General features: G+C 38.2%; 1 protein-coding gene across 2 annotated transcripts in view; it reads left to right on the top strand.

Annotated features, from left to right (window-relative positions):
* The window catches only part of LOC139733140 (SNW domain-containing protein 1-like), a 132,794-nt gene that overhangs the window by 42,913 nt on the left and 76,790 nt on the right, over window positions 1–13,091 (top strand). For both annotated transcript variants that reach the window (XM_071643980.1, XM_071643982.1), the window contains exons 4-6: window positions 987–1,151; window positions 5,220–5,315; window positions 6,561–6,667. In XM_071643980.1, coding sequence (XP_071500081.1) covers window positions 987–1,151; window positions 5,220–5,315; window positions 6,561–6,667 — 368 coding nt within the window. The remainder of the gene's footprint in view (window positions 1–986; window positions 1,152–5,219; window positions 5,316–6,560; window positions 6,668–13,091) is intronic.

The following is a 13,091-nucleotide window of genomic DNA, read 5'->3' as shown; positions in this document are numbered from 1 at the left end:
CCCTCGAAATAGAGAAAAAAAAAAGTAGTGTTTCAAACCAGAAATACGTTATTTTAGTAAAAACGGTAGTGAATACATGCTTTCAAGGTTAATTATGGTAGATCCAGGGATCGGGCAGGGACCGAATTTGGGGCCAGATATTACATCTTGATTTTTTTTTTTTTTTAAACTGCATATTTTCAACTGCTGAAATTGCGATACTCAGGTGAGCTCGAGACCCCTCTCTCAAAAACCCTCTGGTCTCTTGTTGGTTATTGGATGATCATTCTCATTGGATTTAAATGTACTTTGATGTAGCAACTGCCAGTAATTGTTACTGTATTCTCACATGGCTTTTTTTCTGGCATATATATATCGTCGCTGGGGTGAGAAGACCTTGTATCTGCAATTTTGGTGAAAATGAGTTTTTTGGATTAATGGTCAAATAATGGGTTAAGTGATGTCCTGTCCAAATCCCAACTGTCTTACTCCAAAAATGAAGCCACCATGGCATATCGAAGGAAAGGCTATCCCATTCGCCACAGTGCTTTGGCCGCCATGTTTTTTTGCTCTCCTGAACATTTGACATTTTGTAGTATACGAGGTCTTATCGCCCCAGCGACGATATGTATCAGTAAAGCAGAAAGACATTGTTGAAAGAGACAGTGATAAAAGAGAAGTGAAATCTGGAGACAAAGAAAATGAAAGAATTCTCTCTTTAAATTGTGTATTCAGAGATGTGTCATTCTACTGGAGGTACATGTATCATCGAATACAGTTATTATGAAGCTAAAATTCTTACTGCAGAATCTGCACCATGGGGGGGGGGGGTTAGGGGTGGGCAGCCCTCCTTGCACACCCTCCACCATTAGGTCACTCTGCTCCCTCCCTTTTATTTTTATTTTCAGGTTTTTTGTTTTTTGTTTTTTTACATCATTTTTCATGCCTGAGTGTGAAATAGCAGACATTTCTCCATGTATTCATGTAACTTGTATATGTTGTCACAGGATTATGGAGATGGGGGAGCCTTCCCAGAGATTCACATTGCTCAATTCCCACTGGACATGGGTCGCACCAAAACCAACAAGTCAAATGCAGTTGCCAAAACAGTTGATGCAGAGGGAAACATTCGCTTTGATGCCTTGGCAAGGATAGGCCATGGAAAAGATAAGGTATGCTCATACATATATATCCTATTTTGTGTGTGTGTTCCGGTCTGATTTTTGCAGGTTTATAGTATGTCATTATACCCCTACCCACACATAGTGTGTATGGGGGTAAATAGGAATATCTCTGAAGTTCCGGTGGCCGGGCAGTCGGTCGTTTGCAAAACTTGTGGCTGGAGTTACTCTCTCATTTTTATGCCTCCGCCACGAAGTGTTGCCGGAGGCATTATGTTTTCATGTTGTCTGTCCATCTGTGTCCTTCCATCTGTAATCAATTTTGTGAACAGCGTAACTGAAAAACCATTTGAGGTATCCTAATGAAACTTGGCATGTAGATGTATGAGTGGGCAAAGTTTTGCCTATCAACTTTTGGGTGCACAATAAGCATGCTCAAGGTCAAAAGGTCAAGGTCAAATGCTCAAAATTTCACTATTTCCCCCATATCTATGCAATGCCTGAAGGTATTTTCTTGAAACTTAGTGTATACATGTACTACATGTACCAAATAAATATTCTCCAGCTAGAGAGAGTTGCGGGTCATGAGGTCAAAAGTCAAGTGAAAATGTTCAATTTCACTTTTTTCCTCCATATTTTGCAAATGGTTCAAGGTATCTTCATGGAACTATATGCATGTACTGACTGGCAATGATTATCTGGGGAATTTTGGGTCATGGGTCAAAGGGCAAAGACAACTCAAATTTTCACTCTTTCCCTCATATTTATGCAATGCCTGCAGGATTTTTCCTGACACTTTATAGATTGTATCTGGGTCAATTCATGTCAAATCAACCAATTTTCAGACAATTTGTAACCCGACCCCCTTCAAATTTCTTTAAACTTGCATCAAATGTTCCCCCAAGTGTCTGACGGAAGATTCTGAAATATTTTGCGCCAAGGTCAAACAGTTGCTGATGCTGTAAAGCTCATGTGTGTTGTAAATATGCTCATTTTAAGGCATTTATGGCTATTTTTAGAATAATGTCAAGGTCAAATGATATTGATATGACTTTTGATACTACAGGTATTTGGAGCTCAAAATGAAACAAAAAGGGAAAATAATTTGCAATTATTAGCTATAACTCATTAATATTTAAATGACACACAATTCAAAGTCGGTGTTAACACCATTTTTGGGCGCTGTGGCATAGTGGATAAGACTCCCGACTCCCATTCGGAGGACCCAAGTTCGAATCCAGCCCAGTGCTTAGTCCTTGGACAAGATGTTTTTACCCACTACACTGTATGTCCCTCTCGACCCAGGTGTATAAATAGGTACCTGGCATTGCTAGGGTAATAATACAATAGCAGGGCCCTCTGGTAGAGCCATGGCAACACTGAAGAGGCTACCCTGTGTAAATAAGACATTAGTATTATATTGTTATTATCCTATAATTGTCTGTAATTTTCTATAGATATGTCTGTGCTTCAAGGGGTATTTTCTTCATTTTGTCATCCAAAGTGTTCTTGCCTACATGGGAATAGTAGCGCAGTCAAACCTGCCTATAGCGACCACTGTCTATAATGGTTACCTGCTGTATGTGACCGCTAAACACAGTTCCCCCCAAGAGAAAAAGCCATGTTAGCGACCCTGTCTATAGCGGCCACCTGTCTACACAACGGCCACTTTTTTTTATACCCCAGCATACACGAAGTGTATAACGGGGTGTGTAGGAATCAGCTTGTGGTCAGATTGGCGGTCAGGCGGTCCGTTGCAAATCTTGCAACTCCTACAGTTTTGAAGTAATTCTGATGAAACTTGGGTTACAAACTAACATTGAAGTGTAGATGTGCAAGACATGTTTTTTGTGTTTGTCGGAGAAAGCATTGCCATGGTAACCACAGTTTTCCCAAAACCTTGAGTGAACCACTTCCACAGTATTTGAGCATTTTATTTCAAATTTGGCATAATGATCTATCAGTGTATTTATGCAAGACACACTTTGCGTTTGTACCTGACAAGGCGTTGCCGTGATAACGGCATATTTTCTTGAAAATCTTGTGGAGTGAACTGCTTTTACAATTTTGAAACAATTGAAGTCAAATTTGGTGTTCATGGTGATATTGAGGTGCAGATGTGCAGGACATGTTTTTTTATGTTGGTCACAGAAAGTGTTGCCATGGTAACCACAATTTCCCCAAAACCTTGTGAAGCAAACTACTTCCACAGTGTTTAAGCAATTTATTTCAAATTATGTATGTAGGGCCTATAATGATTTATCCTGATATGTGTAGTTATGCAAGACACTTTTTGTGTTTGTACCTGACAGTGTATTGCCATGGTAACTGCATATTTTCTTCAAATCTTGTGGAGTGAACTACTTCCACAATTGTGAAGCAGTCAAACCCATCAGGTACTCAAAAGGTAGTACACACATGTATACACACAGACAGACGGACAGACAGACAGACACACACACACACATAACCTTTTATCAAACCCAGGTTCAATTCTTTTTCATAGGGATCTGGGGGGCATTTCATGAAGGAACTTGTCGGATAAAATATTTGACAAGTCAATTATATCCGACAAGTTCAGAGAAATCAGACTAAAGAATTTCTCAAAACTTGTCGGATATAATTGACTTGTCAGATATTTTATTCAACAAGTTCCTTCATGAAATGCCCCCATATGCTGCGGGAGCGGGGGTATTAATCACCTTTAGTGATACCTCTAGTTTTGTTTCCCTTGGATGGCTGCTAGAGACAGGTATGACTATACCACTTGCCCCTCACTTTCCACTTCAATTTTTATGCCTCCGCCACAAAGTGTCGGCGGGGGCATTATGTTTTCGGATTGTCCGTCCCTACTACCCAATAAAGATTCTGTAGAGAGAGTTTTGGGCAATGAGGTCAAAGGTCAAGTGAATATGTTAAAATTTCACGTTTTCCTCATATATCTCGGAAATGGTTCAAGGTATCTTCACGGAACTTGGGTTATATGCAAGTACTGACTGGTAGTGATTATCTTGGGAATTTGGGATTCATAGGGTCAAGGGTCAAAGGTCAAGGTTAACTCCTCAAAATTTCACTATTTTCCTCATATCAATGCAATGCCTGCAGGATTTTTCTTGTAATTGAGTGTATAAATGTATTACCCAATAGAGATTCGCTGCAAGAGATTTGCCAAAAAGGTCAAAGGTCAAGCTAAAATGCTAAATTTCTGTTCTTCCTCCATTTCTCAGAAGCGGCCATGGTATCCGCATGAAGCTTATATATTTATGCCTGTACTGCCTGACAGTGATTCTCTTGGGAATTTAGGGTCGTAGGGTCAAAGTTCAAGGGTCAAAGGCCAGGGTAAAATCTTAAAATTTTACTATTTGATACTAAAATTACACTTTTTTCAATACCCTGGAAATTACTCAATGCATAAACTTTTAAAAGGGTCAAAAGTCAACTAAAAGTCCTCAAATTCCCAAATACCTGCTCTCTTAGACAATATAGCCATTCATCCAATTAAACCTAGTTCAAGGAAAGAAAAAAATCAACACATTTGTGACAAACGTGTCATTTTAATATTTTGCCAGTTATGTGAAACTGTCGTCACACATTGTCAAGATGTACGATAGACCTATTGTGAGAACCATGCATTATGGTGGAGGCATACCAGTCACCATAGCGACATTTCTAATTTATCAATTATATCATCCAGTTCTTTCTTTCCAAGGGAAGTGAAGTGGCATGCAAAGCTGCCATTTTGACGAAAACAAATTTGTAGCAATTACATATTTTGCCCTTGAATTTGCGCTTGCGCTGTCAGGCATGCAATTCGCAGCTATCTGTTTTATGATTGATTGTGTAAATTACATTATTCCTCTCTGGTTATAATGCTTTTATTATATCCGAGGGTTTTACGTAATTTACATCATTTTTTAGAAATAATAATGCTACTTATCCTTGTGACGATCACATGACAGCATTTTGACCAATTGTATTTAATATCGGTATGGTCTATTTATAGATCAAATATATTACACCTGAATTTGAAAACCTATCTAAGGTCTCAATGAATGTGATGTATACCTAGTACATTGTAATATTAATATTCATTCTTCAAGTCCTATTGCCTTATTTCAGGTCATACATTCACGGCCACAAGATTTACTTCCAAGAGAAATTGGGAATGATGATGACCCTGACCTGCAGAGACCAGATGAAGAAGCGATTGAAGAGGTGAGTTTTCGTGCTCATCTATCACCTTCTTGAAATCACACCAGTTATGTAATGCATATGGACCTCTGTGTTACAGGTGATGGAAAACTGTGAAACTATGTCGTTTTACATAGGTAGTGACCTGCTACAACAAAGGGATCCAAAAATCGAGGGATGTCGATTTTGTGAAAATGACATGAGATTATTCCCCTACTCTTCTGCTTTAATTTCATATATATAGCATGACTCATAACAGTACTCAATTATGAGAGCATGTCGAGTGGTCTAGGAAATCAGCGTTTCGAGGAAACCATCTTCAAAGTTTTCCTTCCGACGCAATCGTGATCAACGGGAGGTAAGACAGTGTTCATCTTTTGACAATAGAAGGCATGCTTCCAGCAACCTCTGTGATGTTCGTTCAAGCTTAGCGCCAGCGGTCTACGCACGACCAATCAGTAACCAGAATGCGACACACTGACCAATAAGATCACTCCCTCGTTGCTAGGGCGGTGTCTATCTGCGGCACTAAATCCAAATCTTCGGACACGTTTCTGTTCCGTTGAAAGTCAGAAAATCATGGCTCAGAAAAACACTAATTTCTTCATTTCCCTTGATCATTTAGCTTCGAAATTTTAGCACATAATAGACAAAACATCAGACAAAATTATGTCAATAACAGAAATTCCATAGTTTTGACTGATTTTCATGATCTCACTTCAAACTCGATTTTCTCAGCTCAGCCGTCAGCGACTTTTGGATCCCTTTGTTGTGGCAGGTCACATTTTATAGCTTTCATTACCTTGTTAAATGATAATTACGATGACACCACATTGAACTGACAAAAGTTATTTTCTAGTCTCCTCTAAGTAAGTTGCAAAATAAGTTTATAAGGATGGTGAGTATTCAAAAACCAGTAACTATGCATCAGTGCTGGAAGAGATCAGGGGGAAAGCTGGGGATTATGAACCACTGCTGGACATAATGAAGAGAAGGAAGATGCAATGGTTCGGACATGTCACTCGACGGCCAGGCACACTAGTGCATACGGTAATGCATGGTCGGGTGGATGGGCGACGAGCTCAAGGAAGGAATTGGGTGGATGATGTGAGGAGATAGGCGGACAAACCGGTGGAAATCTGTATGAGAATGGCGCAGGATAAGGAAACCTGGAGAAGGACATCTCAGTGCCCCAACGGCAGAAATGCTACGGGTGTGACCTGACCTGACCTGAGTAACTATTTCACATCCCTTATTTACCCTTCACAGACAGCAGAGAAGACAAGAAATGCTCTGGAGAAGATTGTCCAATCAAAGATATCTGCAGCGCTTCCTGTTCGTCATGCTGAAAAGACTGCACCAGCACAGTATATCAGGTATGTTACAGCTAAGTGTGATTTAGAAATTTCTTCTTTCTCACTGCACTTGCAGTCCTGAGTGTTTGTACAAAATAATATCCCAATGACCTAAGCTGAATCTTATTTTGACTTTTTTCACATGTACTGAGTAATGCATTGCCGTTGTAATGCCAACTTTTCATTAAAAAACATACCCAAATTTGTTGATTGAACTACTCTCTCACTTTAAGACAGTTTTGTTGAAATTTTGCAAATGTGATCAAAGTAATGTGTAGTTGTGTTAACCCTAAAAGGGCCAGGGGGGGGCGCAATCCGCCCCCCCCCCCCTCGACGTTTCGCGCTATAATTCTGTAACGCGGTAAGACCTCGTCGCGAGGCTTCTTGGCTTTGTTTGTTCAAGTCTCGCGCAACTTGTGAGACCAAATTTGCAACGTCCGCGCATACTTTTGTGAAGCCACGCCCATTTTTGTAACGGAATGTCGCCCCAAAACGGGCACAATTTTGTGATTTTGTGTACATTTCCTAAGGAAAACTGCTTTGTCATGAAAGTCATAAAAACCTGATTATTTTTACAATTAATCACTTTCATTGATTCATTTTGTGCTGATTATGGTAGAAAAGTGGTCAGTGACAATTTCCAATGAAAAAACAAAGAAATACATAAGAAATTCTGAAAACAATAAAATACATAATAATTGAAATTAGTTTTGGTATTTTTTGTGATGTATAATTGTTGAATATGCCAGAACAGATTTTTAGACTCTCAATGCTTTTAATTAGGCTAAAGTATGATCTTGAGCTTAATTTGCATAAGTAATTAATTAAAATTAGAAATTGATTGTTTCAAAAAAATCATATGACACAATCTTGTAGATTATGACGTGGGTCTCACGCATGCAAAATTTCATCACGATCGCACCACCAATGGCCGAGATCTCGGGTCTGAGCATAGCCAAAAAAGCCCGCCCCTTTTAGGGTTAAGGCACCTTTTTTGTGAGTGTCAAGAAGTGTGTGGTCATGGCAACAATACTTTCATACAAATCATACAAGATATTGTGGATTTTGAGGAAATTTTTCTCTTAGTTTTTATGCCTCTGCAACGAAGTGTCACCAGAGGCATTTTGTTTTTGGGGTTATCCGTCCATCCATTCATCCATCCGTAATCAATTTTGTGGACAGCGTAACTTTAAAACCATTTGAGTTATCCAAGTGAAACTTGACATGTGAATGTACATGTATGAGTGGACAAAGTTGTGCCTGCAAAAATTTGGGCGCAGATGCTGAACGTCAGAGGTGAAAGGTCAAGGTCAAATTCTCAAAATGACACTATTTTCCCCACATCTATGTAATGCCTGAAGGTATTTTCTTGAAACTTAGTACATACATGTATTACCCAATAAAGATTTTCTAGGTAGGTTTTTGGGCATAGGGATCAAAGGTCATGTGAAAAATGCTAAAATTTTACTTTTTTCTCCATATCTTGAAAGTGGCTCCAGGAATCTTCATGAAACTTTAATGCATGAACTGCCTGTCAGTGTTTCTCTTTGGTCTTCTATGGTCATTGGTTTAAAGGTCAAGATCAAAGTTCAAGGTCAAATTCTCAAGATTTCACTATTTCCCCCATGTGCATGCAATGTCTGATGGTATTTCCTTGAAACTGAATTTATACACGTATATGTATTGCTATGTAAAGATACTCTGGGAAAGTTTTTGACCATGGGATCAGAGGTCAAAGGTCAGAGGTCAAGTTCTAGAATGTTATCATTTAACTCTAAAATTACACTTTTTCTCCATACCTTGAAGTTTACTCATTGCATAGACTAAATATATCTACGTGTAGGTCTGTATAAATACATTACTGTACAATGTTTATGCAGGGAAAGATTTTGGCCATTGGCCAAAGGTCAAGAAAAAATTTGTCAAGTATCAGAAATTTTCACCTATTTTAACCTCATATTTGTCACATAGGGGAAGCCCGAATGTCAGACATTTTGCGTTGCGCAGACACAAGATTGTTGATGGCCAGTTCTGATTGTTATTAAAGGAGAAGTCCGGACGATTTTGAAAAAAATTAACCAAAATCTACATAAATAAAGGACCATAATGACTAAGTTTCATTGAAAAAGACCCTCCCAACTCGCCACAATCGATTTTTTAGCATCACTAATTTTGAATCGTAACCGTTCGATTTCTGTACGCCGGCGAGAAAGATCACGTGACAGCGTGACGTATCAGACTCACATTGCTTTTTGCTTGGAGCGTCAGCTGGCTCGGGGAGCCCTGCTTGAGCAACGGTGATACGGGCCAAGCAAGTGGTAGTAGCGTACCGCTCAACAGTCTCTGACCACACAGCGGATGCACGCGGCATGATCTATTGCTTCATTAAAAAAAATGCCGATGTGTCAAGTGTTAGGGTGTTGTCAATACTTCAACTTTACTAGTAAGTCTTCAAATTGAAGAAATATTTCGATTTTAAATTGATATTTATCCACGATAAATCATGATCCTGAATGCTACAACACGCAGCCCCATTACGCTGTGTGTATTGGGCTGCTGGTCGTAGTTACCGGCGCGGCGCGGCGGCGGTACCAAGCTGGCGCTGGCGTTTCTTCCGCGGTTCAAGTTACATGTATACTGTCGTATTTTATCACCGTCAGACACACTTTTCAACAGTCTCGGACAACAAGAGAGGCAATTATTCTGACTTTGACAGACCGATTTCAGATTGTTCACACTCAGAAGTCGAAAAAACGATCGCGGATTGTGATAGCACTTGGCAGCAGCAGACGTAAATGTATACCTGAACAGCCCGACAACAGCTAATGCATTGTAAGTGATGGGGTGGACACTAATAAGTACGGCAGTATTATGATACATACGTATTTCAATTTAAACGAAAATGCTATAGCATTGCAACTATTTTACATTAATCTTTGAAGATTTTATGTAGATATATAACGAAGATTATTTGAATAAAGGAATACAGCATTTGGCAACAGCACTCAGCTAATCGGTGTACGGTCTCCTGCAGTAGCGCCGACAAGGCACACCTATGCAGGCATGCAGATACCGCCCGCAGTCAGCAGTGCAATGGGAGATCGATGGGTAGCTGGGCTTCGCTTGTGGTGCTCTCAGCTGAGGAAACTGTGCCTGATACGTCATGCGCAATGCATCCTGGGACAGATAGTACGAAGGGCTGCTCGCGACGGATTCGAACATGAAGAATTACCTTGTTTTTTAAAAAAATCATAGTAAATGTATCTGATGGTCTTTTCTCGTCTGGAAAAGGGTAATAGGTTCATGAAATATTGTTCTATACACACGAAACGGCTAATAATCGTCCGGACTTCCCCTTTAATGTGTCATGTTATTCATCATTTGAAGCTTATGGTCTAAACTTTCATGTTACATCATAATCTGAGTGAGGGCACCCTCAAATTTTAAGTAGGACGCCCTTCATGTCACATGATAATCTTTGCAGAGTTACTTCTACACATTAGCACCTCATTTTTTTCACATAACATGCACTTGTATCCAAAAAGGTCTACACAAATGTGGTACAGAATTTATTCAGCTTTTAGATGATATGATTTTTTCATTAATAGCATACTGTAAAAGTGGAAATTTTCGCGCATTTCGCGCAACCAGAAACTAGTGCGAAAATAAAAGCACGCAAATATTTTTGCTTGCTATATGTTCCAGTAGTTGACATTTTGATTCCGCGGAATTAAACACACGCGAAACTCTTCTAACCCCACCGAGCGCGAAAAATTAGTCGCGTGAAAATATCCACTTTTACAGTAAGTACTTTTCATTTTATGAAAAAAAGTTTGTGGCAATTACAACGTAGATTTCACACATTTTGTGTAATTTCTGATTTTATGAATGAAATGTTGGCCTGAAAGTAGATAAGTGTGTTTTGTTATATCTAGTCAAGCTGAAAATATAAATTGAATTGTGCTTTTTACTTTCAATTTCGATTATTCATGTCCTGTAAATATTGCCCGAATGATAAGATACAGTTGGGTAAAAAGTGTCCTTTTCAGCCGAGTATGCTAGTCTACAACTATTTGCACTCTCATTGAAACAGAATGGAACTATCTTGAAATGAGAGTATGAAGTTTCCTGATGGATGTTGAGTGGGAGAGTGTTCCATATAGTAGACTTGCTAAGGGGGTAAACGCTGCATTTTTTAGTACAAATGTCCTACTTGGCACAGATGTTCCCTTGGGCAATTGAAAATTTTTCATCTAAAGAGACACACTGTATCTATGTAAATAAGCCTTAATTTGCATAATTTATGCAAAAATACATATACAAATTATTAAAAAAATATATGTGCATCCAGCAGAAATACCTAATTTGTTAGAAGTATTCTATAGAGTAAGTGGAAACAATTCCTGCAAAAATTGATTTCATACCTACATGTATGTAAATCAACATAAAATTTGCATAATTATGCAAGTTATTGTGCAAAAATCTGAATTTTTTGACAAAATTTCTAAATTATTAAGCACTGGATCTTGTAGTACAAGGTTTGAACCAGGGATGGATGTTCCTTGGGTCAAAAGTCAATGATTCATCTGAAGAGACAAACTGTCTCTATGCAAACAACCTGTTATTTGCATAATATGCATATCAATACCCACACATCTACAGATAATCAGAACAAACAAAAAGCCTTAATGTGACAATGTCTTAAATCGCTTTGAACTTAATATCCAAAAAGCTAATAGAATAAGACAATACTCTCACAACAACACTTTTCAGTTGCATAAATTGTTTCCATATTATTTAATTAACTTAGGCATTTTATGCATAAATTATGTAGATGAGTACACCAGATGTGAAATTTCAAAACATAGTGATCTTTGAAATGATTTTTGCTATCAATTTTCCCTCATTGCATAAATACTTTGCAAGGTGGGAAAAATAGCAATCGATAGTGACACTCTTTAGATATGATTATGCAAATCTAACAGTAGGGCCTACATATGAATAGCATATGCAAATTGGAACAATATTGCTTACAAAAGGACTGTTTTTCCCTTGCAAACAGTACACAACTGAGGTCATGGTTAGGAAATCATTACAAGAAACACTACCATAGTGAAAGTGTGAATTCTGATTTTCATTGTATTTTGTAGGCAATCAAGCGAATAAGAGGCTTTTTACATCAAACTGATTATAAATGTGTGGAAATTATGTGGATGAAAGGGTATCTGCACACATCAAGAACTTACAAGCTTGTTAGAAGCAAAGTCTGTTTCTGAAAAAAAGAATGTTAACTCAGTATACTATGAGCTACTATGGCATGGAAACTATGCTAGGAAATTTATGCACAATAACATTTTCATAAGGCAATAATATGGAAAACTTGTCATGTGAACAATAAAGGAGATGTTATACTTTAAGTCAAATAATCTCAGTCTCTGACTTAAATTCAGTCAATTTCAACCATAAATCAAATCAGAAATAATATGTTCATAGCCATAAAAGAGTATATTCGATGGCTTTTGCAATTACTAGGATGTGATTTGTCAACAGATCGTCACAGGCTACTGTTTACGAGAATCGTAAACGTCATATTCTCCCTGGCTGTGATTGTTTTCCCTTGGGATAATGTAACTCCCTCGCGGTCCAAAGAATGTTATATTCCACCACATATCAGCTAATACCTGTATAGATGATCATGACCTACATGATCTTGAAGCTTTTTCCAAAAAAATTATTTTGTTAACTAGTTTAGTGTAAAGATGTCAGAGGTTAAATTAAAAGAAATACACAGGTAAAAATGTAAAAGATAAGAATGTCAGAGGTTATACATGTGTGCGTCAAAATTAACTTCCATGCGACCCATACGTTAAATGTGATGATGGTGATGACTATACCATGTCACTGAATTCCATGTCCTTTCCTACTTATCAAGAGGAAACAAAAACACTTGAGAGGGGAGGGCTTAATATTTTTTCGATAATCAACAAAGGTATAACTGTCGGGTAGAACATACACAAATATGTACTAAGTTTCATAAGTTACCTTGATTCACATTCAAGATATGAAAGAAAAAGTGAAATATAGCACTTTCATCAGAGCTTTGACATTTTGGCAGGAAATTTCCCAGAGAATATCCATTAGGTAATATATACATGTATATATTAAGTTTCAAGAAAAATCCTACAAGCATTGCAAAAACCTGAGGGAAATAGTGAAATTTTGAGGGCCCAATTGACCTTGATCTTTGACCCCTGACCTTTGACAAATGACCCCTAAATTCCCTAGAAAATCCCTGCCAGTACCAAGTTCCATGAAGACACCTTGAACCATTTGCGAGATACAGAGAAAAAAAAGTGAAATTTTAACATTTTCACCTAAACTTTGACCTTTGACCTCTTGACCTGAAACTCTCTGGAGAATCTTATTTTGGTAGTACATTGTAGGC

This window comes from Diadema antillarum, unplaced genomic scaffold (genome assembly GCF_040938485.1).
Source record: "Diadema antillarum isolate AM-2024a unplaced genomic scaffold, OU_Dant_1.0 seq00000461_RagTag, whole genome shotgun sequence".
NCBI lineage: Eukaryota > Metazoa > Echinodermata > Echinoidea > Diadematoida > Diadematidae > Diadema > Diadema antillarum.
Note: the sequence above shows the minus strand (reverse complement) of the source record. Positions and strands in the feature narration are given on the sequence as shown.